The following is a 26688-nucleotide window of genomic DNA, read 5'->3' as shown; positions in this document are numbered from 1 at the left end:
TCCTGGTTGGGCATGTTGTCTCTAAGCAGAGCGTGGCTTCAAGAGGACAGAGCCCTTCACACCATCTCGTCTGACCTCTCCCACAGCCTACAGGAAACTCAGGGTCACAGGGGCTAAAATAAATGCCACTGAACTAGGGGCAAAGCTTCAGAACCTGGGCTTTCAGAGACCTTCCTGGTAGGGAACTGTTAACAGGGACGTTCGAACCCTTCACCCTCAATGAAAGTTTCAATCTTTTCATGAAAGCATCTCACACAAGCAAACAATTCCTCCCAGGGCAGACACCCATCTAACTTCCCCTACTTCCCAGATTATGGGCCTGCGATACGGCAGTAAGACCTTAAACGTGACTTCTGTAATAACAGACTTTGAAGAAAGGTCTGTGCTTGCTGCTTGACCCGAAGTCAGAGGGAACACTGCTTCAGCTTGGATTTGATAGAAACAAAATAGCCTAATGCCATATTGGTAATGCTCCTCAGCTCCGGAAACACACAGGTGCTAAACTCTGGTGCACAGCGAGCTCCACGAGATTAGGAAATAAAATCTATGTGAGATGAGAGGGTGGGGTGAGGGGTCACCTTTTACTTGACTGTCTGGGTTTTCCTCTTCTTCAGACTTGAGTAGAGTCGGCAAAAACAGAGAATGCTGCGTGAGCATCATGTGGATCGCCGGAAGCCGGGTGAGCTGCGTGCACACGGGGTTTTCCGGAAGGTACAGGCGTTGTATGGCAGCATGGAGGGCCTTTAAAAACATGTGGTCCTGATACCGAAATCTAGGAGGCAAGAATCAAAGGGGGAAAGAGCTTCATAAAGGGGAGTTTCATTTCACAAGAGACAAGAAAAAACTTTTGATGTTTTATTAAGAAACATCTCTAGGGGTGCCTGGGTGGCTCAGTCGGTTAAGCATCCAACTTCGGCTCAGGTCATGATCTCACAGTTTGTGGCTTTGAGCCCCACGTCGGGCTCTGTGCTGACAGCTCAGAGCCTGGAGCCTGCTTGTCATTCTGTCGCCCTCTCTCTCTGCCCCTCCCCTTCTCCTGCTCTGTCTCTCAAAAATGAATAAACGTTAAAATTTTTTTTTAAAAATCTCTAACACACCACAAAGATGGGAAGTCTACGGTGTACATCCATATCCCCGTCTCGATTCTACTGCTGTCGCTCCATTATACTTGCTTTATCACCCCCCCCCCCAGCCACCCACCCATCACAGGGGGTACTTCTGAATCAGGGCTGGGGTGCATTTATTTTCCTGATAGCGCAAACACCACACGAACTTCCTGTTTAGTTCAAAAGTCAGGAGACCCAGGAACAGCCAACCCTGAATAGAGATGATGCTCGCTGCCCAGCCCACCTTGCCAGGTCAGCCTCCCCCTGTTCCTTCCATCCTTCCAGCTACTCAATATGCCCGTCCAGTGGCTCAGAGGCCCTCTCTGTTTTAAATCCCTCAGAACCCCCTGAAGGAATGAAAGCATCGTGCTCTAAAAAAGGGCAGCTTTTTAGTCATATGTGAATGATGTTGAGAATCACTTAGCATATAGTGGGCATTCTAGAAATACAAACTAACTGAAGACCGAACAAAATGTCACCATGTTGTGATGGTAATCCATGGCTGTCATTAACCTGTAACCCACCTTCACATCTTTCTCTCCTCTCAGGTATTGTATTTTCCTCTGCTCCAAGTTGATGAATAACCAGGGAAATGAAAATTACAGGTACAACAAAACACTGTTTCACGGTCATCCGCTTGCTAAAAACTAGAGTCTGACCATATCAAGTGCTAGTGAGGATGTGAGGAAACACCATGCTAGGGTGGCTCAGAAACTTTGGACAGCACGTTAAAATTCTGGTGAAACTGAAGCTGTGCCCACACTAACAGACAGCGAGTGCCCCACCCTGAGACAAGCCGGCACAGGGCGCTAAGAAAGGCATCCTTCGGGGCAGGAACGGGAGGGAGGGAGGGAGGGAGGGAGGGAGGAAGACGTCCGCCAGCCGGGGACTGGCTACATCGACAGTGGTGTGGTCTTAAGACAGAATTCTGTACCCCACCCCGCAGTATAAGCAAATGGGCTTAGGACTCTGTGTAGCAGCAAGGGTAACTCAAAAACACTCGGGTGCCAAAAAGACAAAGGACACACAATGTGAACGTGTACAGAACGCTAAGCAAACTAAGTAATACCATTACTGTTTAGAGACCTGCCGGCGTGCAACCAAAGTACCAAAACCGTCACGGCCATGACAGAGCCTGACCTCAGAAGTACGCTTTCGGGGGAGGGAAGAGAATAAATCGGGACAAATACAGGAAGTGGTCGGTACTTATTAAATCTGGGTGCTGCTGTGTTATCCTCTGCACATTTCTGGTTTCTAAAAAAACATTTCATTTAAAAAAAAAAAATTTTTTTAATGTTTACTTTATTTTAGAGAGGAAGACAAAGCACGAGCGGGAGTGAGGCAGAGAGAGAGAGGATGACACAGAATCCGAAGCAGGCTCCGGGCTCTGAGCTGTCAGCACAGAGCCCGACGTGGGGCTCGAACTCACGAACTGGACCGTGAGATCGTGACCTGAGCCAAAGTCTGACGCTTAACCGGCCGAGCCACCCAGGTGCCCTGAGGATTTCATTTGTTCAAGGCCGCTTCTCTCATCATCTACAGAAGCAGACTCCACGTCAACGGGCAAAGCATTCAGCCTCTCCACAGTACACCTCGTTATCTCTGCCAACGGAACAGGGCCTGTTCCGTCACAGACACGGTGCCAACAAGCTCCCAGGCTGGCCCTGCGGCGTGCACTCACACCCTTACCGGATCGCACCGAGAAAATGAAATCGTCTTACTTGAGTCCGGTCTTCACAAATTTCTGCCAATCTCCAGGATCCACTTCATTAAGGAAATTCTGTGAATAAAACAAGCAAGAGATATACAGGGGAGACTATCCTTTCGTTTTTGTTTACATATATATTTTTTAAGTTTATTTTGAAAGAGGGAGAGAGAGCACGCACGTGCAAGTGCACACACGTATGAAAGCGAGGGTGGGGGTGGGGGCAGAGAGAGAGAGAGAGAGAGAGAGAGAGAGAGAGAGAATTCCAAGCAGGCTCCGTGTTGTCAGTGCCAAGCCCGACGCAGGGCTTGAACTCACGACGAGATCATGACATGAGCTGAAACAAGAGTCAGACGCTTAACTGACTGAGCCACCCAGGCGCCCCTTCAATTAACTTAAAATAAAGAATACAGAACTTAAATTAGAGTCATTCGGCAAATACGGAATACACCCAAGCAATCTACAAAAGCATGTGGTTGCTTCTGACTTTATTTTTTTTAATTGTTTTATTATTTCTGCTAGTAGTTCTGTCAAGAGCTACTTGTCTACGATCATGAAACGGGTAGAAAAAAATTTCTTAACAGTCGTGTTATTTTTTCCTTTGTCCTCCATTTCAGAAGGTACTAGATGACGGCACCACACACAGGTCCAGCCACACACGGCTCCTTAAACACAGGACAGCACGTATCTGCAGAGACCTTTGTACCACCAGTCGAGCCAATGCAGGTCCGCAGTCACTGATGTAGAGAACATCTCCAAATATGGCACAGTGTTAAATCAGAGGGGTGCATGCTCTCGAGGGAAGGAACTTTCTGGGACGATGTAAAGCTTCGGCAGGAGTGTGGGCACAATCGTAGGTACGTTTGTCAACATTAAACTAAACTCTACTTAAGAGCCTGTATTTCACAACATGAAAATTATTCCTCAGTTAAAAAAAAAACAAAAACAAAAAGGGCTGGTCTGGGTGGCTCAGTCGGTTAAGCACCCACCTTTGGCTCAGGTCATGATCTCACGGTTCATGAGAGCCCCACATCTGGCTCTGTGCTGACAGCCTGGAACTGGAGCCTGCTATGGATTCTGTGTCTCCCTCCCTCTCTGCCCGTCCCCAGCTCGCACACTCTCAAAAACAAATAAACGTTAAAAAAAAAAAATTGTTTTTTAAAAGGGGGGGCTGGTGAGGCGTGCTGACAGTGGGGCAAGCTGTGTGTGCCTAGGGGCAGGGAACACAGGGGAACTCTGTACTGGCTGCTTAACACTGCTGTGAACCTAAAACCATTCTAAAAATGTTACATCTATTAAAGAGGGGAAAAGAAGAGAGAAAGAAAGGTGGGGGAGGAAGAAGGCATGCCTGAAGAACACAAATCTTCATCGGCTATCAAGCCGGCCTGCTGGGTGGGGGGCTGACCATGGGGCCGCACAGGAGGGTCCACTGTCACCTGTGGTGGGGGAGCCCAGCACCCTCCTCTACGCCCAGCTCTCTGTAGATATCAGGGATGTCCCTTCCTCCCTCCTTGCATTGACATGTTTGGGCTCCTGTGAGCCTCGAATGCATAAACCTGTAACAATGAATTAAGACTGAAACACAGGTTACAAGATCTCTTAATACAACATAAGCACACTGCTTGATCTATGACCTATAAACATTTATCACACAACTGTCACTTGGGGTTATTTTCCTGAGGATTACTTTTTAAATTTTGGGTGCAGGGTTTTAACACGAGTCACAGACTCTAGGAGTTTTAACACAATTTGACACCGTGCATTGAGAAATAATGCCTTCACTTCAGGATATTATTTCTGTACCAAAAAATAATTTTTTTTAAAAAGTACACTTCAACAGGAGGGAATAATGGCCCAAAATAAGAACTGAATATTTCCAAATTTTATGATAGCCCTGGGCTCACAGAGCCAAGAAGCTCCATGAACCTCAAGCATAAAAATCTTAAAGAAAACTACACTAAGGTACACCATGATCAAATTGCTTTAAAAAAAAAATCCTAATAAAAAAAAATCCTAAAGGGGAGGGAACAAAGATAAGAATGACAGATTTCTTATCAAAACCTATGCATACCAGAAAACACTAAAGCCACTCTTTCAAAAAGCCTAAAAAATATATAAAATCTAGATTTTTATGCCCACTGAAATTCTTCCCAACTCATTCTGAGAGCTGTGTTACCTGTTCCTAAAACCAAAGAAAGACACTGCTAGAAGATAAAATTACAAATACCCAACATGCACGAAAAAATTGTTAATAAAACATTAGTATGTCAAATCCAGTAATATGGAAAAGCCATAATACGTTATAACCATATACGTATATCCTGGTAAAGTTGGGTTAATGACTGAAATCAATTGATGAAAGTCATCTTAACAGAGTAAACGAAAAATAAGACCACACGACCATCTCAGTAGAAGCGAAAAAGTGCCTGAAAAGATCCAACATCCGTGGCTGGTACAAGGAGGCCCACCGTTTCAGGGCTGCCTGTCACCTGCCGCTCTGCCTCCCAGACACGGCCCGGCCCGGCTCGTCTCCCTCTACTTTCCATTCAAGCCACCTAGCCTGGGGTCCACCTGTCCACCTTGGTCTATTTCACTCCTTCCCTTAAAAATGTAGCCAGGGTCCCTAAGAAAAGGAAAGACGCCTACCAACAGCTCACTGAATCTCAGCAGCATCTGCCTCTCCTGATCCTGGGTGCCGTCCTGGCCTTGCTGGTCACCACTGAAAGACACGACCAGCCATTTTACACAGGACGCCAACAGGGTCCTCCTCCAGGCACGCAGCTCTTCTGCCGACCCGTCCAGGACTGCAGACACGGAGTCGGCCACGCTCCAGCTGCAACAGACAAAAGGCACGAAGTCAGAGGGATGGCCTCAATCCCTCCAGCTTAAGTGTTACCACCATCACACTGGGCACCTGGGACTGGTGCCCCGAGTCCCCTGCCCCTACGACACCCAAAGACAGGAATCACAGGCCGCCCCGCCTCCTTGCTCCAGCGTCACAGAGGTACCAGCGTTTTTACAATTAGGGGAAACAATATCAGTGCACCAGAAAAAAAGGTAACATTGTCCTGGCTTCGCCTAAATGAGACTATCTCAAAGTCAGCACTACTGACATCCTGAGCCAGACTCTTCTTTCTCGCGGGGGAGAAGACGGGACCGTCCTACGCGTAAGGTATTTAGCAGTACCCCTGGCCTCCACCCTCTAGATGCCGGAAGCAACTACCCCTCACTCACATCACGATGATAAAAAAATGTCAGATGTTGGCAACGGTCCCCTGGAGGTGGCAAAATCAGCCCTAGATAAGAACCGCCGCTCTCAGGGAATCAGAACCAACCATCCGCTTATGGAGACGCGCTCGCTCCAGGCAGGATGGCTGGAGGCAGACTTCTTGTAGGAAGTGCCTTGTCCCCGAACGAGCAGGGAAGCCATTTCTCACTAGTTTATGTAAAAACTACAGGGAAAAGTGAAGCGGGGAGAGGAACGGCCGTCAGACAATCTAAGCCTTCATACCTCTCATGCCTGCCTGGGGTCTGAAGCAGGCTAGGCAAACGGTCCATGAGGATACCAAGGTCCTTGGCTCTTGCAAACGGGACCAGCTGGGCCAGGACCTCGTGATGCAGCCCAGACCCTGGGGGCCCATCCGCACTGAGAAGCCTGGTCTGTAGCTGCCTCCACAGAGCTTTCCTCAAGACGGGAATGACAGCAGAGGACACTAGGCAGAGACAAAAAGGACAGTCACACACCACGCTGTGCTGGAGTTAGCGTGCAGCAGCTCACGGAGCCCGTGGCTAACCCTGAGGCATCTTGTGACGGGGAGAGGTCACGCTCGCACCTTGATGTCGGCCAGCGCGGGAGTGCTGATGCCGTGCAAAGCGGCAAACACAAGGGCCGGCAGGTTAGATGCCGACCAGCACAACACACAGGTCACCTGGTCAGTCAACGCTCTGACGCTGGGCCCCAAGCACAGCGCCTGGCTCGATGCTGGTAACGAGCGCGTGAGTACCAAAGCCCTGAACTCGCTCGGGGTTCGTGCCTCGAGGACACGGGAGCTGGAGAGGCACGTGAGCAGCGGTGCACCAAGAACCGCTGACTCGCCTGAAACTCTACTACGGGTGGAGCGAAAGGGCTGAGCCCGAGCTGCCCGGACTCCGGGTAAACTCATGGACGCTTTGGCGGGGGGGACAACGGGGTGGGACAAGGACGGCCATCCCGAATGCCTCCTCTGGCCCCGGTGCGGCTCCCTCCTGGACCCACCCCTGCCCCCTTCCCGTGGGGAGCTCAGGGTGGGCAGGAGCGTGGGGGTGGCACCTCAAGCCACAGGCCCAGACAGGGGAGGGGTGGCGAGCGAGAATCTCCCCGCTTTGTCAGTGTCCAGAGGCAGGTCAGTCAGCGGCTGAAGGAGCAACAGAACTACAACACAGCCTAAACGTGGACGTTCCAGGCGCGGCAACGGATCTGCCACTCCCACCTCCCCATCCTCGGACTTGACGCCTCCAGCTGCCCGACGTCACCGGTTCCCGTACCTCCCGCCGGGCGTGTGAAGCATCCCCACGTCCTGCAGCGGAGGTACACGTGGACGAGGGGGAGGAAGTCGTCGAGGCCTTCCTGGAGGCAGAGTCCCGAGCCGGGCCGCCCGCACCACAGCTCAAACCGCAGCAGGTGGGTGGAGCTCAGCCGCACGAGTAGGGCGGCGGTGCTCAGGGCCGCCTGCGTCCGCCGGGCCAGGCAGTAGTCCAGCACGTCGACCCCGACCACGGGGACCAGCACGGGCTCTCTCCGTAGAGTGTGGAGAAACACGGCGTCCAGCTCGTCCACGGCCAACGTGGGGAGCAAAGCCCCCAGGCCTTTCACAAACTCAGAGGCCCAAAGGAGCTCGCTGCTCTGCAGCTGGTCCTGGGGGCTGCGGGTCAACAGCTGGACCAGGGTCTTGCCGAGAGCGTTCAGGTGTCTCTCCTTCCCGGGGGACTTCAGGGGTCCCGGGGCCACCAGCTGGGCCTCGGGCAGGCTCAGCAAAGCCAGGGTGACCTCACGGAGCTGGGCGCCCTCCATGTACGGATGCAGCTCCCGCAGGGCCTCCAGCTGCGGGAGGGTCTCTGCCCGAGACGTGGCCCGGCCCGCCCTCCTGTTCTGCAGCTCGTTCAACACGCTCCGGGTGATGGCCTCCGAGTACCCGGCCAGGAGGCCCAGCTGACGGATGCTCCGGAGGATCGGGGCGCTCGCCAGCAGCAGCTGCAGGACCCCCGCACTGAGCTGGGCCGCCAGGAGCTTCACAAGGATGGGGCTGAGGGCGTGCGGAGGGAGGGCCCGTCGCTCCAGGGCCAGGTACCAGCCCTCCAGCGTGGGATGTCTGAGGATGGCCACCAGCACCTCCTCCAGCGTCTGAAATACGGCAACAAGGCACAGACCTCACTCGCGGCCCAGGGCCAGCGGGGAGTAGGATGAAGGGCAGGGAGGAGCATTCCTCAGCCACCCCATCCCCCGGCCCGAGTTCTGATGCCCTTCTCGGGGGTGCCCCGCAGCACCCCAATCTGAGCCCATCACAGCTGTAACCCGACTACAGCACACCCCCTCCCCGGGGCGACTGTGACGGCTCGACCGTGACTTGGCGGGGGCCCCACCCACACCGGCACGTGTCTGAGGAGTTCAGCTTGAGTGAATCTACTGCACAGCGAAACTGCTCTCCAGTCCCTCTGGACAGGGGACGGGCTGTGTAGGAAAGCCGAAATGTGATGAAGGCCAGTGATCTGGACTCCGCTCAGCAGCCCTGCCCTCCAGCATCAATCTGACTGGGGGGACGTGGGGATCTCCCGTCAACCGGAGCGGCGTGATCACGGTTTGGGAGAGACCCCGCGCCTGGAACAGCAGATGGGGACACAGCTGCAAGACCACGGTCTGGAACTAAAGGTCACGTTCCAGGAGGCTGAGCCTTGAGTGAGCCCTGGGGAACTCGCTCGGACCCAGCACTGGGTTTAAACCACCGAGCACAAAGCAGTGAGCAGCCTGGCCGGGTTAGGGAATGATCTTTGTAAGCAGCCTCGCGGAACAGGGTTCCTAGCCAACAAAGTCCCAACAACAGTCCCCGAGGACGGGAAGACGCTGTCCTTCCTCCTTCACTCATCAAGGAAGGAAAGAGGAATCCATCACACCTTCCAACAGAGCTGCGCCCGTTAAAAACGGAAAAGCGTGGGGCACCTGGGTGGCTCAGTCGGTTAAGCATCCGACTTCGGCTCAGGCCATGATCTCGCAGTCCGTGAGTTCAAGCCCCGTGTCGGGCTCTGTGCTGACCGCTCGGAACCTGGAGCCTGCTTTGTATTCTGTGTCTCCCTCTTTCTCTGCCCCTCCCCTGCTCACACTCTGCTACTCTCTGTCTCAAAAATAAATAAACATAGGGGCGCCTGGGTGGCTCGGTCGGTTGAGTGTCCGACTTCAGCTCAGGTCATGATCTCGCAGTCTGTGAGTTCAAGCCCCGTGTCGGGCTCTGTGCTGACAGCTCAGAGCCTGGAGCCTGTTTCAGATTCTGTGTCTCTCTCTCTCTCTGACCCTCCCCCATTCATGCTGTCTCTCCCTGTCTCAAAAATAAAATAAACATTAAAAAAAAAACACACACACACAAAACAGAAAAGCGTGATTTCATGTTAGCACCACCCTGCCCCTGTCAAACGGCTCATAGGTGGTCCTGCCGCCCCAGCCACCTCCCGGGAAGTCAACCTGGAGATCAAAGGAAGGGGGCCGTCGTTAGACTGTGAGATGAGGAACTTGTTTGCAGGTGAGATGCAGACTGAGACAGAAGGGTTCACCCTGGCCCCAGCCCCATGGAGGCCGCACAAGGTTAACAGCAGGACAAAGGCCCCTTCTCCGAGCTGCAAGTTCCCAGCGTGTATTTGCTGGGACGAGCCGCACCCACTGCCCAGCCTTTATTCGGCACAGGCTGCAACTGTTCAAAAGAAAAACATTCCTCCTGGGTTTCTCAAGATGTTCACGTCTCCCGGTGTAAGGAGAGGGGAAACAAGTTGCAAGGAGGGGGAGCGGGAGCAGGGAACCGACTGGAAAGAGGAACGCCCACTGGCACCATGCTCATCTGTGGGTGTGGGGGTCACGGATGGCTTGCGGCGTCTCCTCTACGCTGCATTTCCTCGTTTACCTGCGATGAACGCGTACTTGTCTAGGGCCAGAAGCAGAGGGAAAGCCAGGGTCCGAGACTCTACAGGAGAAGGCTAACAGGAAGGAGAACCACGGAAGGAGGGCAGCGGTACCTTGTCGCTGGCCAGCTCCAGCGAGGCCACGGACTCCACGTCCAAAAAGAGGTCGGATTCGGCCCGGGCGGCCTCGCGTTTCTGCCGGTTCTGCGCGTCCAGCCGCGCACAGTGGACGACCAGGCGCCTGAGGAGGTCCAGGAGGAACTGCAGGACGGGGGGCCCTGCGCTTCGGCCCAGCTGTGAGGATGAGAGCCACACACACGAGAGCTCAGGCCAGGGAAGGGCTCCCAGTCGCCGCGACAGAGACCGAGTCCCTCCGCGACCAGAAGGTGCCGTGTTCCCAGAAACAAGGACTGAGGAGGGAGGCAGGCCGGCGCGGCCGGTCCTTACGAAACCCCAACAACCTCAAGGTCCTTTCTCAGGAAGAAGGGCGCCCTCAACCTTCATGAAGGAACCGGGTTTATTTTGACCAAGATGAGGAAAACGCCAACTAAAACTCCGTAAACCACACTGGAGACAGAAAGCTCACCAACGAACTAGTAAGCTAACGCTTCTGAGAGAGGCAGCATCTGGCCGCGCACCGGTCCAGTCTGCCGTGGGAGGGGCCCTGGCCCCACTGACAGCTGCCCCAGCAACAGAGGTGGGCCATGCTGTCTGCGCCTGCTGAAGGTCCAGAATCTGCAAGTGAGGCCCGCAGAAAACGGGTGCCGCAGCCGCCTCTGCACGTCTGCTCCGGGAGGGGGAGCAGCCCGGCACAGAGGGGCGGTGAACCAGCAGCCCAGGCCCCCAGCTGTGGGGAAGCGGCGGGGGCGGGGAGGAACCTCCGTGGCCCTGCGTGTGTCACATCGCTAAGTCCCCTTGTGTGCAATGGGGTGACGGCGAGACTCCAATACTCTATCGACACGGTCACTGGGTCTGGACTCGAATGACAGGCGGCCACCCTGCAGGCAGAGACGTGGGAGCACGCAGGGGCTGTGGGCCCGGGGGGGGGAGCAGCGCTCACCTGGCCGAAGGTCTCCACGGTGCCCCTGATGTAGAGCAGCAGGTGCTTCGCCGAGCGCAGGACCTGGTGCATCGGGAGGTGCGGGAGGGTGGCCCCCAGCCGCGCCTGAACCTGCTCGTCCAGGAGCGCGCCCTCGCTCTCGTAGGCCGTCTGCAACAGGGCGGAGAAGGAGGAGGCCGGAGGACCCTGGGGGGCGAGACTGCCCGGCGTCTGAAAGGGCTTGGGAAGGCAGCAAAAGCCCGGGCAGAAGGAAAGAAAAACCACCACAGATGAACAGGGTGCACAGTCTGCTAAAAAAGGTACAGGGTGGCGTTCATGACAAGGGGATGTTTCACAATTGTGTCCTCAAACTTAAAAATATGTGACTGCCCGGCATTTTATTTAAGGAAGAAGTTAAGCCCAATGTTTTCAGTCACACATCCGTTCCCAGAGTGCGTGAACACGAAGGCACTGGATCAGGAAGGCGCTCACACACCGAGAACAGACGCCGCGGGCCGGAGCCATGAGGGGCGCTCACTTGACTCTGAGGAGTCACTGTGACTAATCACTGCAAATCCTGTAAAGGAGCCAGCTCAGCAAGCTCTTTGCCTTCCAAAGGCCCTTGCCAGGAGCCTTGGTCGGACTATCTTGTTGGGAGAAAAACAAGTCAGTGGACAGAATGAAAAGAAATTTCTGGAACTCCACCTCAAACTGAAGTTGTTAATTCCTTCTACAATAACTGCCAAACTGCCTTCGTTACTGACCCCACGTGCCTTTTATTACCGTATCTCCACAAACACTCCGCTTTCTAAAGCCAACAAAACCAGGTCACAAGGCCTGGAGACACAGCAGGTCTCCGGGTGGGGTCCCTGGACCAATCAGCAGGGTCGCCCGAGACCGGGTGAGAAAGGCCAATCTCCAGGCCTGCTGCGGACACGCTTAGCCAAACCCACTCAGGGTGGGGCTCAGTGACCATGTCTGAACAAGCCGCCAGGGGACCGATGTCCCCTCCAGGGTGAGAAGCACTGCTGTGACCTACCCACCAGAGAGTGGACACCTTCCTTCGAGTACCTGTGAGACACAGCACTGACCTGCTAAGCTCTGAACGGCTACATCCGATTCTGAACCACAGCTGAGCCTGCAGGGGAAGGTAGCAGCGGCCGGGCAGGACTGCCTGAGCCGAATCCTGACCACCCCCCCTCCCCCACCACTGCTGCCTAGCGGTGGAATGCCTATGCCTCAGTTTCCCCATATGTGTAATGAGCACAGCAGGTCCTAACCCTCCTCCCAGAGGTGCCGTAAGGATTAAATGCCTTGAATTACACGTAGTACCCTTGGTACCAGGCCCTGACGAACGGGAAATGTGCCCTCAACAGAAGCATCTGCCACAAGTTATCACAAGACAAAGAGGTCCCCAGCCGCCTGCTTTTTCACAAACAGCTAACACTTGTGAATGAATACACAAAAGGCACACCACAAAGTTAACCTCTCCCACCCCCAGCCCCCAACATTTGTATATACTCTGGTGCTGGAGCCAGATGAGCAGGACCCCGTTACAGGTATGTAGCCCCCACGTAAAGAACATTCTTTCTTTGCTTCCATTTTCCCAGTCTTCACAGACTGGAGACTGCCAGGGGCCACCAGCGGCCCCCTCGCCCAGCGGAGCACGCGGAGCCCAGGGGCAGGCTGAGGCCCGCTAAAGGAGGCTAGGACCCAGGCACGCCCCATCACTCGGTGAGGAGACCAGAAAAAGCAACCTCCCTCCCGCCCCAAAGCTGGCACGGTGACTAGGCAATCCCGCAGCCAGCGGAAACTGCAATTCTGCTGCACCACTGAGCCATCTGTGCCCCCGTCACACCAGCTAAGCAGCAGTGAGGCCACGGGGCTTCCTCTCCCGCCCGGGGAAAGCACAAGGCTAACAGGTTTCTCCCTGCAGGCTGCACAGCAGTAAGACTACGCCGTTGGGGCACAGCAGGTGCGGCCCACGGAAGCTGTTGCGGGGTTTTCCAGGGAAAGGCCGGGTTTCCACGGGGGCGGTCACGCCATGGCTCACCAAGGCCTCGCGGACTGGCTCTGGGATCCAGCGGCTGTAGTACGTGTGGAACCGAGAGAGCTGGTGGCAGCAGGGTGGCACCGGAGGCTCCAACTTGTCATAAGCCTGAAGCAGCAGACACAGAGCCAGCGGGTCCCTCTGGGTGTGGAGGAGGTCTGTCAGCACCGCCGTCATATAAGCCACGATGCTCTCTCCTGCAAAGAAATGACACTTGTGTGGGTGGCCCGCCGGGACCCTTCCGTGACCCGTCGATATCACCAATTCCCACAGGTATTCAAGATCCAGAAAAACACGCGCCACTTCCACAAGGGGTCACACAAACACACTGGAGGGCAGAGGCTATCACCGCACAGCACACCAGGCTCCGTTTCACTGAACGTGTGACGCACAGTCAGGCTTCAGTTCCCAAGGCCTGGGAGTGGAGACCCAGGCACAGAAGAAGTGACACAAAAGCCATCTGGGGCCAAGACTTGCTTGGTGCTCACTAACCCATCTCTTGGTCCTTGGCACATGGGCTTCCCCCTGTGGTCAGGCTGGGACCATGTGGCTGATTCAGCCACTTCCAGGCCTGGCCAGAACAGCCTCTGCTTAACTGCGCGCTCGTCTTCCTCTTCCACAGTGACCTTGGAAGCCGTATGTTGAGATGGTGCAGCTACAAGATGGGAGTGACCTGGATCCCTGAGCTGCCTCCTTGAGGACAGTCACCCAAGAGAGCAACCACACCTGTACTGAACTATGACAAGGTCCAAAGAGAGACCTTTGCCCATTAAACCACTGTAAGTTGGGCCTTGTTACCGCAGCAAAGCCTGAGCAACCCTGACTAATTACACCGTTGTGATCTATGAGTATTTCCTTGGCTCTAAGTTCCAGTAACTTCCAACAAGTATGAAGGACTCACACCCTAGCATGGTGAGGGCAAGAATAAACTTTGAAGAGAAAACATCAGTGTTACAACAGGTGTCTGTGCAGCCATACAAAAAATGCATTATTATGGACTTATCCCTTAAATGGCCAATTTCCCAGAAGTCCACTAGCCTCTAGATTCTTATCCCAACATGCTTAGCTCTAAAGGCCAGGTGGCTATCACTCAGTGGGTCTGAACCTTGCTACCTTGGGTTCTCAGCAATTACTCCCAGAGCCTCTGGAATCACACCTCCTACCCCACAAAGACCCAGCTGGATGCACCCAGAATATCCCAACTATACACGGGTACCTGTTTCACTTTCCGTCCCAAGGAGCAACTTATTCCTAGCTTCCAGGGCCGCAGGGACCACCGCACTGAAGGGGAACGTGAGCAGGATCATGTCTTCGTTCAGTAAGAATCCAATTTCCTCATCTAAGCCTTCGCTGTCCTCCACCAGGACGTCCACCATGTCAAGAACATCTGAGACAGAAAAAGGACAGTCCAACTAAGGCCAGAGACACCGAAGGACCCCACTGCAAAGAGCTCCACAGAAAGGGATACATAAGGGAATGTCTGAGGAAAAAAGGAGGCATAAAAGCCAAACATCTCTGGGGGGAAAAGATTTAATATGAAGTTTGATTCTAAACACACAAGGACATCATCTATCAAATCTTCAGATCTCTGCCAGACGAAACACAGGATGTTTAGCTCATGTGATAATAATCTGAAGTTTCCTCAAGTGACCCTAAGAAGCCCCAAAACCTTAACCTGGATATTCAGGTGAACGAGTCAAAATCGGTGAAGCAAAATAGGGTCAGGGGCTGCAGCACAGACCAGAGTCCAGGTCTGGATTTCAAATCCTGAGTCTGCTATGTACTAGCTGTGTGAGCTTGAGTTAATTCCCTAATCTTTCTGGGCCTCGGCTGCATTATCACTGTATAAAATGAGGATGATGACATCTGCCACTTAGGGCGGCTTATGTGGTTCCAGGAGTTAGATCTGTAAAGAGCTAGGATCAGCACCTGGCACAGAGTAAACACTACACAAACAAAAATAACCCAGCAAATAGGCTCTGTGCCTACTCCCCCTTTGACGAGCAAAGAAGGCAATTTTCATTTCTGGAGTAGGCTGATCTTTAACTCAAAGAAACCAACACCTGCACTTGGCATAAGATATGAACGCAATTCTCATTTTCATCACTGATCTGCCACGGCGGCTGGAGCTTCAGAAGCCCGAGGAGCCAAGAGGCAGTGGCGCCTACCATCGATGTGGGAGACCGGAATGCTGACATCATCAGCCTCCTGCTTCGTCCCCGCGGCCTGCAGTGTGCTGGCTTCCTGGACAAAGTCAGATGCTTTGTCTGTGTAGGAATAGGGATTCGCCACCAACGTCAGTAAAACCTGGGTGTTGAAGAGCCAAGCAGAAAACACTTAGGTGGTCACAAATGAAATGGGAAAAAAAAAAAAGCCAAAAAAAAAGTCACCAGTAATACAAAGGGAAGAGCTAAAATGTTAATAGTCCCCAATAAGAACAATTTTTCTGCCAAGTTTCTTTTTAACTTTTTGTTACAGAATTAAAAAAAATTTCCTTTTGGTTTAAACCACCGCTTTGAATATTGCTCTAAGCACACCACTATTCTCTTGGTGCAAATCAAATCCCCAAAAGGAAATTACACGGTACACAGTAATAGAGTCCCATTTTACAGATTCTAAAACTGAGCAGATTCTGACATCTCAGCAGGAATTAGGAAGGAAGCCAGAAACACAGGGCTTCTGGCACTGGCACCGGTGCACCAAAAATGCCTTCGTCACGCTAAAGACCACGTGGCACATTTACTAACAGGCTCCTTCACACTGGAAATAGGTGCTTACGCGTTCCAAAAACTGAATCACGGTTTCTCTCTTCTCTTCCACGGTGTCATGTAAGTGCTCCAGCCACAGATCCAGCTCCTTCCAGGTGTGCTCAAACACCCCCGTGTCCCGAAGAATCTGTCAGGAAGCAGACCCGGGGCAGGGCGTCAGGACGGAGCCAGCGCCCCGTGGAGACAAAGCAGCACAGCACAGAGGGGGTCAAAGTCTCATCTGCAGTTTTACTCCAAAAGCCACTCTTTCACAACAGCACTCCCAGACTTGAGGGAAACGAGGAAAAGAGACCATTCTGAGCTCTATTAAAGACCACATAATCCTTGGTCTTGCTGCTTACTCCTTTCCTTCAACTCCTAAACAATAAAAAGATTAAAAAAAAAACAACAAAACCCAGCTGCTGCTTCAGAGGCTGATTTTTATAGCTGGATTTCCACAACCAGGTAAACGAGCATGACTCGGCCCCTCACAGCCCCCAACCGTCAGCTTGCGTGACGTTCTCCAAGGTAACAAACCAGTCATGTCATGTCACCTCAGTGCGGCCCCCCGAGTCTCAGACCCGGGACAAGAAGCAGCGGTGTTTCTAAGAGAATGGAATGTGTGAAGAGGCAGGACCTTGAGCCAACACCATTAAATGATGTCCCCAAATGGCCTGGTGGCACAGACTCCCACGGCACGAGCCCCAACAGCGCACCGAAGAGTGACCCGACGGTGCCAAGCCCGCCTACATGCACTAAGCGAACATGAAATCAGGCCTGGGTCAAGTGCACGCCTACAGGGAAACGGCAGCTTGTAAAGGTCAAGGCTGAGATGTTCGTGCTCTTCAAGCAGCTCAGGTGAGGAGGTTACATCAACGCTGCAAAGATAAAATCCCTGCACCCCGCAAACAATGAACGTGCAGTCTGTTGCATCTGTAGCACCCAAGACATTTGCTGGGTGGCGGAAACGAGATTTCCTACGGTGACGTCCAGACCGGGGGGCAGTGGCCCTATAGAGCGAGGATCGCGTGTGAGAAAGAGAAGCTAACAGCCCAACTCCCCGTTCCCTTCCAGCGACTGTGAGGATACCTGTGCTGCGGGTGACGAAGGAGGTCAGAAAGGCTGAGCCCCTGGAGAAGGCGGAGTCTGGACAGGTGCGGAAAGGCACCGCCCATTCAACAGTTCCCCGGAGGGCCGGAAACCGGACACGTTACTGAGCCTACCACGCGCCGGGCCTGATCTACTGCTTGATCTCACGTGCGCCCTCCTTTGCAACCCCACCGTTTCATCCTTCCCGTTCATCTGGGAAGACAACGTTCAGAGAGGTTGGGTCATCTGCCTAATGCCATCCAGGAAGAAGTAGGACTGGGAGTCAAATCCAGGAACAAGACTTCAGAGCCCATGTTCTCCACTTCACCGTGCTGCCTCGGGAACGTAGCTAAGTTTAGACATGATAAATTAAAACTGCCTTAAAACCTCCGAGTTTTAAATTTACAGAAGCCCTGAAGCTTCCTGAATTCGACAGCTGTTTACTAAGCACCTTCTGTAACGAAGACTGTGAAAACGCTTCCCAGAACTAGGAATGGGTAGGGAACGTTCACCTTTGTGATCAGAAGTTTGGTGGATGACTTGAGGTGTAGATGGCTACTGGTCACGAACATTTTCATCAGCAAGTAAAACACAGATCGTTCTCCTCCAATAATTTCTGCCTCTGGGCCTTCCTGGAGTTTGAACAGTAACAGATGATAAACATTACACAGGTCACGGATATACACGGAGCCCAGTATGGCTCCAGGCCTCTTATCTCATTTTAACTACAACTCGGCAACACGGCTGGGATTTTACACGAGGAGGCTCAGAGGCCAGGTGCTCAACCAAAGCCCCAACAGCAGCTGGGTAATTGTATTTGCTGCATGTCAGCAAGATGCGGGTGCCGACAGAGTCGATCCCTTATACGTAATTTAGCTTCTCACAAAGGCTTGTGAGCTTTGAACATACGTCTCAGAGTTCATGGAGCTCCAGATCCCCCGCCCAAATGCCACCGAGGCTGTGTTTGGCTGGCGTCCCTGCAGCCCCCGGCAATGAGGGTGACCCTGAACATGGGAAGTGCTGGTGTTCATAAAGCCCAGCAGACTTCATCTTATAAGCAGAAGGTGGGGCACAGAATATAAATTAATATTTCTTATACCAGTTCTTTCAAAGTTAAGAGGCCTCCCTCTGTTCACTTCCCAAATGAATCACCAGGATCCCACTGGCCCTGTTCAGCTGCAGTAAAAAACTCAATGGCTCCCCGGGCTGGTCATCTCTCTGGGGTCTGTGGCAATGGCCTCATGGTGGGTACAGAGGCTGAGAGCAGGGCTGTGGGCAACACGCCCACGGCCAACCCTGGACCCTCCAGTTACAGCCGGCACACCGCAAGGGTGTCCGTACTACTCTGTGCCCCGGCTGCCTCTTCAAGTGGTGGTAAAGGCGCGGATGCACAGGGCACACGTGTCAACCCTCAACTACGACACAGGTGAACCTCAGGAGAGGACCTGGGGGAACATGCACAGATGCCAGTGCTCCCACATTCTCACGCTTTTCTGGAAATATGCCATGTAAAAATACCTACGTACTTTTCTATGCTACTGGTTCTATAAAATTTAAAAAAAACCTTTTTTTAATTTAGTTTTCAGAGAGAGAGACAGAGAGAGAGAGAGAGAGAGAGAGAAAAGAAGAGAGAGAGAATGAGTGGGGGAAGGGCAGAGAGGGAGGGAGACACAGAATCCGAAGCTGGCTCCAGGCTCTGAGCTGTCAGCACAGAGCCCCGTGTGGGGCTTGAACCCACAAACCGTGAGATCATAACCTGAGCCGAAGTCAGACACTTAACTGACTGAGCCACCCAGGCACCGTGGTTCCATAAAATTTTAAATAAGATCTAAGTCGCTGAAAAAAATCACCATCAGAGCTACTAAGAAACACACTTAGTGCTTAATTTTGCCTGGTCATTTTTTCCTCCTTGGATAGAAATGATAGAGCGTCCTGTCCCTAAACACACAGGTAAGTGTCTGCTGCAGCCTGAGTTGCCTTCATGAGTCAGCATTATATTCTCCAGAAGGTCCTAGAAGACGTTATGACAGGCAGAAAAAAATTCCAGCAATCTTTACTGGTTTTTGCACCAGCCTCGGTCCTCTCCCGGCTTGGTATCTATTTCCATCTCTGTCTTAAGTTCTTCCAGGATGAGGACAAACGAAGAGGAGTTATTTTGTATTTCAAAACGTATCTATTTCTGAAAAGGTTTTAAAATGACAAACAAAATATAAAGTAATCAAGGTAAAACAAACAAAACAAAACAAAACCCCTCCCAATACCCACCAACAATATTGTTTCAGTAAGGACACACTCAACATCCTATTTTGCAAAAGCAAACAGACTCACAGGCCTCCTGGTTCATGAATCGGAACCTGGCCTCTGCTCTAGATGCGTCTAAGAGGGAAACCGTGCATGTCTTCTGTATAACCAACTGTCGGGTTCTGATCCAGTTAGAAACTTCCAGGCCAAAACATGCCCGGGAGTTAGTTAACAGACGCAGAAGCTGTCCGCTTCCTACCTGTGCCTTTAACCACAAGAACTTGCTGGCGGGCAGCTCCAGAGCCACCTTCAGGATGTGGTGCTGCAGAATGGGAGGCACCTCCTCTCGAAGGCCCTGCTCGGAGATGACTCCTGTGGCAGAAAGAGGGAAACAGACCAGAAGTCATGTGCAGGGGGGCGCCCAGCAAGGCCGCCCCTGGCCCCGGGGGCCAGATGAGGAGCTCCAGCTGTAGAAATAAGAAGGGGGCTTGGGGGCTCTCTCCTCTCCTCTGCCCAGACGCGCCCCACCTGGCACAACCTCCCCTCCTGTGGTCTATCCAAATCTTCAGCAATAAGCCCTAACTCCACTTGCCCAGAACAGCCCCTTGGCCTGAAGTGACCTCTCCCTACAGCGTGAGGCCCACACCTCTCGCTGCCTCCTGGGTGCAGTCTCTCATTAACGTCGTCTCGGGCGAGAGGCGCCGCCTTGCTCCCCAGACCGCAGACGTTTTGTGAACAGACTGTGGCCACGCGAGCCCAAGACCGCGTCCTCATCCGCTGGCCTGATTTCTGGATTTCCCTTTGCTTGGGAATGACACAGTGCTAGTAAATTTCGTACTCTCACAGCAAAAAGAACCTTTCGCCTTCCAACGATTAAGAAGTTAATTATAGCTTTTCAGTGGAACCGTCCCAATAGCTTATATAAACCCCAGGAATGACGCTTCTGCAAGTTTTCCTCCGTGGGCCCAATTATGAAGTTATTAGACACACTTTTCCATCAAGGAAACGTGACCAGACAAGCGTAACGTTACTTTTACAAGATGTGGTTTGAACCTGACTCACTGGGTAAACCATGAGTAACTACGTCCAAAGTGCCTCTGCGGGAACGGGACATCCCTTCTAAGGGGCTCTCATTTCTGCACCCCTGCTCCCTTGAAGAGGGGCTTTAGCGTTAATGCACACAATCTGATTTGTCACTTATCTAAGGCAGAAACCTCTGGCAGCCTGGCTTCTCCCTGCTGTGCCCACTGCTGCTAAATGTTCATCCGATATTTACTTAAGGACAACTGGCGATTTAAAAAACATTAGTGCAAATAAAAATAACCAGTCAGGTGGATCGTGTGCACAGCCAAACTGCCCACCGGCCTCCCGGGCCTCAGCTCCGGGGGCTCAGCTCCGGTTCACGAGCGTTTCCTTCATCCCCGCCGGCAGAAAGAGCAGAGGGGCCCCCGCCGTCCCGAGACGCACCTTTCAGGAGCTTGCTGAAGTCGAAGTTGTACTGCAGGACCACGTGTGGGACCACCTTCTGGTACAGGCATATGACCTGGAGCAGAACAGCCTTCAGAAGAATGGTTTCCGCATCATCTGAACCAACATAAAACACCTTAAATCAGGAAACACAGTCGGTCTCTGTCCTTAGTCAGCAGGTGGTATGCGGTCAACGGCCACAGGCAGAGGCTGCGGACGGATCCCTACAGAGTCTACGTGGGAACAGTCAAGCCTGTTCAAACAGACTGGGTGTAAGTCCTCATTTTGGGGCTGTAACCTTGGACAGGTTAAAGCGACTGTCTCTCTGTGTGTCAGCGCCTTCGTGTGAACAACGGGGACTAAACAGGATATAGACAGAAGGTACAAAGTCCACTGCCCGGCAGGCCAACAGCAAGGTCTGAATCAATGTATCTCGTTACTGGTGGGGGGGGTGGGGAGGAGGACCGTGAAGCCCACCTCTACCTGCACAGCCAAAGAGAGGCCCCCATGGAAAGGCCAGAGCACACGGTGCCCATCGCTCAAATCTTTAGAGAGTCACGGTGCTTGTGTAAAGCCTGGGCACATTTGCAACAGATGCCTCCAAAGCCCCTGTAGGCTGGAGGGGTCCCTGGCTGCCTGTGTCACCTCTGTCTGCAAAGAGCAGGGCCCCACCCAGCCCTCACCGCACTGGGGAGCCACGCAGGCAGCAGGAGTCTGGATGCCCCTTTTCTTTCCTTTCTCATCATCTTGTTTTGTCTCCTGCTTTCGAAGTGACTGCCAGACCCACACGATGGTGTTCAGGTCTGGTAAGACCTGAAAGGGAAAAGACAGTCATGTTAAACAAGAGAGAGACGCAGATGAAATGAATCCACTAAAGAGAAGCTAAACACAAAGGGAGGACACGAGCACACGTGGTGTGAGTGTGTACGAGACGGACGTGGAGGGAGAACAGGCCGGCGCCCTCTGTGAGCTCTGCTTTGCGCTGTAATCCCCACAACTGTGTACAACAAGGACGTGGTTGAAAACACAAGCGCTGATAATTGTAACAAAGCTCCGAGGCCTCCTTCACCTGAGCCAAACACTAGAAACGAAGACACATGTCTGACGACGGGCCGGGGGCCGCGTCCATCATGACCTCGGCTCCTCTGGGGCAGGTACCCCGTCTGCAGATGACTGCCCTTCCTCACTCACCAGAACAGGCCTCCCAAGCCACCCCCTCGCCCTGGCCCTGGCCCTGGCCCTCGTGCGTGCGGCAGTGGGAGAGCACGTCAGCTTCTAGCAAGGAGCACCCCGACCCCTACGCTACGTTTCGTTTCACACCTGCCCTCTGTGCTCCCGGAGCTGCCTCTTCCACCTGGCGTGCTTACCTGTGACAGCTGTAAGGAAAGCCCCGGAAACTTCCCCGGAAAGGCCAAACCCAGCTCCCGCGCCTACCTTGCTCAGGGCTTCTCTGAAGAGGCGCACGAACTCTTCTATCGCCGTGGCCGTGTACACGCCTGATTCCTGCCACGTCTCTTTATTCAGGCAGTGCTCGATCGTTTTTAATGCTCTTTTCAAAATGACGGAAACAAGGGACAAGGCTGTGTGCTTCACTGATATGCTGTCCAACTGGGAAGAAAAAGAGCTAAATCCACACGTCTGTAGGCTGCACTATGGACACAGATCTCCCAAGCCCCGGGTGTGGCTGGCTCTGGCCTCTCCGGGGGTCACTCCCAGGGAAGGCTGCGTGAGTTGGGTACCCTCGACGCCGTGAGAAGAGGTGGCCTGGGGACCCTGCCCCCTTGACCTGCCACAGATCTGACCTCAGCACCTGCTGAAGAGGTGGCTACTAGAGTCTGAGAGTTACTCTCAATTTTGTTTCACTGTGTTTGGTAAGTCTTTTCCGACAGCCACTGACCTCATGTGGATTATCCACATCAAGAACAGCCACAATCTCACCAGCACCCACCCAGCCCCAACTAGCACTCGCTGTCAGGCGCACAGGTGACAAGAAAAGGCACCACACACTTAGTAGGAAAAACCACCTCCAGGCTTGGGAAGCGTGCAGCCCCCAAACATGGGCTCAGGTACCTTCATAAGGACAGCCAGGAGACTTCCGAATCCTCACTCGCTGCAGAGGTTGAACAGAATTCAAGAACCGGGGCAATTACCAGAACGAGGGTACCCCGGGAGATGCCGTCTCAGGCCCGGCCCCGACCAACTCAGGCCCAGGGGCACCCCAGGGGCAGGACGGGCTGGGGCGAGCCAGCTGGGCCACAGCAGAGTGAGGGGCAGGGAGACACAAAACGGCTACCCGATGGGCTTTCAGTTTAACAACTACAACGCCCCATTCCCTCAGCGTTCCAGCGAGCTGGGGGTTCATTTCGTACGTGTGCTAAAGTAGCACTGCATTAGACACATGCCTTTCAGCTGTTTCCCTGAAAGCCCCTTGAGATAAAACACTTTGTCTCCCCCACCAGACAGATGGGCAAGAGAGCAGGGTCCCAATTTTGACTGTTATGATTTGGCAACCAGAACAAAAGGCCTTTCGTTCTGGCCTCCCCACTCCTCGCCCACAACCCACTGCCAGCACAAACCCTGGACAGGCATCGAAAATGCTGAGCCCCAGGGCACCTGGGTAGCTCAGCCGGTTAAGCATCTGACTTCTGATTTCAGCTCAGGTCCTGACCTCACGGTCATGGGATCGAGCCCCACAATGGACTTCATGCTGAGTGTGGAGCCTGCTTGGGACTCTCTCTCCCTCTCTCTCTGCCCTCCCCTGCTCACACGCTCTCCCTCTCTCTCTCAAAATAAGCATTTTTAAAAACAATGCTGAGCCCGGCTACATATCCTAGGGGGTCCTCACCACTCTGTGCTGACGGCCCCCTCGCTGCCGGGGCCACCTCCTGCCTGTGCGGCCCACCCTGGCTGACCCTGGTCCCGCTGTGTCCACACCACAACCCAGCCTGCTAGAAGCGTGGGGACACTCGGCCTTCCCAGCTGAGTGCTGAGGAAGCTGGGTTTAGGAGGGGCTGGCAGGGCACGGGACCCACGTGTGCCGACAGCTCACAGCCGTTCGCTTGAGGCCACGGTGCTGTGGTGGGAGACACAGGAGTCCCTGAGAAGGTGGCTTCTGGAGGGACTCAGGGACTGCCATCACGAATGATACAGAATTTCACTTCTCCGTGCATATGTCCTGTCAAAATGCCCGACACAGCTCATCCTCAAAGTAAATGTTCCCCAGAAATCTTAATGCTTCTTCACTTAAACCACAAGAGACAGGATTTGCCAGGCAAATTTCAGTCCTACCCCTTCCACAAACACTGAGCTAACACTTTCATACGTGACACTGGGCTGTAGCTGAACACACTTCCCTTCCTCTGAGTCTAACAGGCTCCCACCCTCAGGCGAGCGCAGAGCCATGCAGGGGTCCATGGTCCTGGCTGTGCTGGAGCAGGAAGATCCCCTGGCCGGAACATGCCTTGGGCTCCAGGGGCCCTTGTCCAGGTGAGTGGAAACATGGAAAGCCTGAGGCTCACTGACAAAATACCAGCCGCTGAATCCAGGCAGGCGTTCTCGGAACAATCCCCAGCATGGCCAGTGCAGTGAACAGAAAGTTCTAGAAGAAAGCTGACCACTTACATTTAACGCCTGGGTGAACATCGTCTTATTGCACACCAGGGGCACGGTGGTCACCATCACCATTGCCAGGAGCCGAGGCAAGGGGATGAACTCTCTGGTCTCAAAGGCCCTGGAAACGTCTGGCTGGGCTTCATAGATCTACGACAAAGAGACGAGAGCATGAGCTGCTACAGGTTTCGTTGCAAACCAGGCCAACTGTAGGTACCCCACAGCGAAGCCAGTCCAATGCAGCAGTCCTAGTGACGGACATCCGGGGACTGCCAAGGAACAGGCTCCGGACGGTCAACCCCCAACTCTACTTGTCAGAGAAAAGTCAGGTCACGAGGCCTGAAGGCCGTGACCTTCAAAGCAGAGTTCTGCCTGCGGCCTGGGGAGCCTCTTAAAACCTCTGATGGCGAGGAAGTCACCGCTGGAAGTAACAATCCAGCGCTACAATCCAATCTAAGCACTACTCACCGGCTGTGGCACCTGACACACTGTGTCGTCTTTTTAACACTTCATGACGACCCTTTAGGGTAGGGACCTTGGACACTAACAGTAAAAAGCGTTCGTGGATGACAAAGCTGGATCTCAGTAAGATCCCGTAACTTCCCGGGGGCACCCGGCTAGGAAGCAGTGACGCGAGGGCTCGCACCCAGGCCGGCAAAGGCCGCGCACCTGCCCCCCCACCCCTCCCCGGGGAGGGCGGAACCAGAGCAGCCCCCAGCGGGGGTGGGGGTGGCCACGGGCCGCCCCTCCCCAACGTAAGGGGCGAACGGCCTCCTTCTCGCCCCAAGATCCACGTGGGGACCGCACGCGCTCAAGGAGAACGAAGCCAGCGTGGGCGAGAGCTTGTCTGGCAGGTAACCCGCGCCTGCCTAGCGGAGGCACGAGACCGCAACCCTCGCTATTTCACCACCAGACCGCGAGTCGGACGGCGCGCCCCGAGCCAGGCAGCGCTGCGAAAGAACGTGCAGCAGGCACGTCCGCGGCGGCGGGCGAAGGAGGGCGGACTCTGATCAGGACATTCGCACGCCGGCACCCAGACAGACACAGCATCGTTTCACAGCGTGTCCTACGTCGTTCTAAGTACTTAAGACGGCGGTCTTTAAACGCGGTTCTCCATTTCACACCTTTCGCTCACGTCAGCCTCAATGTGCCAAAATTCACCGAGATCTCCCTCTAAGCAAAATCTGGACGAAGGAGACGCATTTGTCTTAACAGATGCAAAAGGCGTCCAGCTCGAAGTTCTGCTCAGCGAAGAGCAGGATGTCCTCAGAGGACCGGGACGCCAGCCCCACGTGAGCTGACGTCGCCCCTGCAGAATGGCTGGACGAGTTCTCCGTCCTTCCTGCGGTCCGTCGGCTCGTCACTCCCCCTCTCCCTCTCCCTCTCCCGGCCCCTGACACAGGCCAGAGCCCCGGGGGTTTCACCTTGTTCAGTAGTTTGATGTTATTTGACCAAGTGGACTTCGCTCTTGGCAGAAAGGAAAATGTTACTTCCTTGAAGTACTTGTTCAGCAAGTCCGGGCACACTTTGAGGATGTTCACCACCAGCTCGGCCACCAGCTCGTCGTCTGCTGCAGTTTTCAAACCCAACAGTAAGTGCAGGAGGGTCAGGTTCCCGCCTCTGCCAGAGAGAGAGAGACAAGGGTCGGCAGGGAATTTCCACAGCACACTAAGATAATTCATAATTCACGATTCATTCATAATAATCTCAGAATAAAAACAAGCCTCTATTCAAAATAAATAAACTTAAACTGAGAGCTCAGGGTCAGAACGGCAGCTCCTCGAAATCGCCCTCAGGAAACACAGTTGAAACACGGCAACCGGCACATTTCACCTTTGAGTTTCCCTCGTGACACTAAGTGGGGTGTTTTCATGGCCTGCGGGGTTCCAGCTCCCCAAGAAAGGGCTTGAATCTCTCTCCTCTATTTCTGAGTAGCTGAAAAAGTCTCTCCTTTCCTGTCTCCAACCTCTCCTTCCCTCCCTTGAGTTCCATCTGACTTTTATTTTATTTATTTGGGGAGCGGGGGGTAGGGGCAGAAGGGGGAGAGAGAGAGAGAGAGAGAGAGAGAGAGAGGCACCCAAGCAGGCTCTATGCTGAGCACGGGGCTAACACAGGGCTTGATCCCACGACCCTGAGATCATGACCTGAGCTGAAATCAATCAAGGGTCTGACACTCAACAGACTGAGCCACCCAGGCACTCCTCCATTTGACTTTTAAAGAGAAGGAAGAAACCCACTCTCTGTCTCCACCCTGGCCACCTACCAGTCTACCCAGAAGTCAAGGCTAATGTAAAGAAAGGGCCAAACCCGCAGGGAGGAATCCACTCCCCTAATTTCCCCGTGGGATTTTCCTGACCTCTTTCCTCCAACCGCACACGAAAAGGCATGTATGTAAATAAATAGACATGTAAGCATTAGGTATAAAAAAACAGAGAATGCATTTAACTTTTGAAAAGACTTTTACGAGAAGGGCGAATGAACTGCCCCACAGTCCA

The 26688-nt window shown here is 53.5% G+C and overlaps 1 protein-coding gene across 5 annotated transcripts in view; it reads right to left on the bottom strand.

Annotated features, from left to right (window-relative positions):
- URB1 (URB1 ribosome biogenesis homolog) overlaps positions 1-26688 on the bottom strand; it is an 84118-nt gene that overhangs the window by 35110 nt on the left and 22320 nt on the right. For 4 of the 5 annotated variants that reach the window (XR_006207060.1, XM_042954833.1, XM_042954834.1 and 1 more), the window contains 18 exons: positions 25618-25813; positions 24206-24343; positions 22019-22192; positions 21268-21397; positions 20585-20701; positions 19377-19489; positions 17389-17508; positions 15819-15935; positions 15209-15347; positions 14257-14427; positions 13044-13237; positions 11012-11230; positions 10066-10245; positions 7336-8191; positions 6323-6524; positions 5458-5644; positions 2828-2886; positions 579-772 (listed from right to left, as the gene is read on the bottom strand). Coding sequence is in view for 4 of the 5 variants with exons in the window: in XM_042954833.1 (XP_042810767.1) it covers positions 579-772; positions 2828-2886; positions 5458-5644; positions 6323-6524; positions 7336-8191; positions 10066-10245; positions 11012-11230; positions 13044-13237; positions 14257-14427; positions 15209-15347; positions 15819-15935; positions 17389-17508; positions 19377-19489; positions 20585-20701; positions 21268-21397; positions 22019-22192; positions 24206-24343; positions 25618-25813 (3506 nt within the window). In the remaining variant the exon portion in view is untranslated. The remainder of the gene's footprint in view (positions 1-578; positions 773-2827; positions 2887-5457; positions 5645-6322; positions 6525-7335; positions 8192-10065; positions 10246-11011; positions 11231-13043; positions 13238-14256; positions 14428-15208; positions 15348-15818; positions 15936-17388; positions 17509-19376; positions 19490-20584; positions 20702-21267; positions 21398-22018; positions 22193-24205; positions 24344-25617; positions 25814-26688) is intronic. The other variant, XM_042954835.1, reaches the window with a different exon arrangement.

Source organism: Panthera leo, chromosome C2 (assembly GCF_018350215.1).
Source record: "Panthera leo isolate Ple1 chromosome C2, P.leo_Ple1_pat1.1, whole genome shotgun sequence".
Taxonomy (NCBI): domain Eukaryota; kingdom Metazoa; phylum Chordata; class Mammalia; order Carnivora; family Felidae; genus Panthera; species Panthera leo.
Note: the sequence above shows the minus strand (reverse complement) of the source record. Positions and strands in the feature narration are given on the sequence as shown.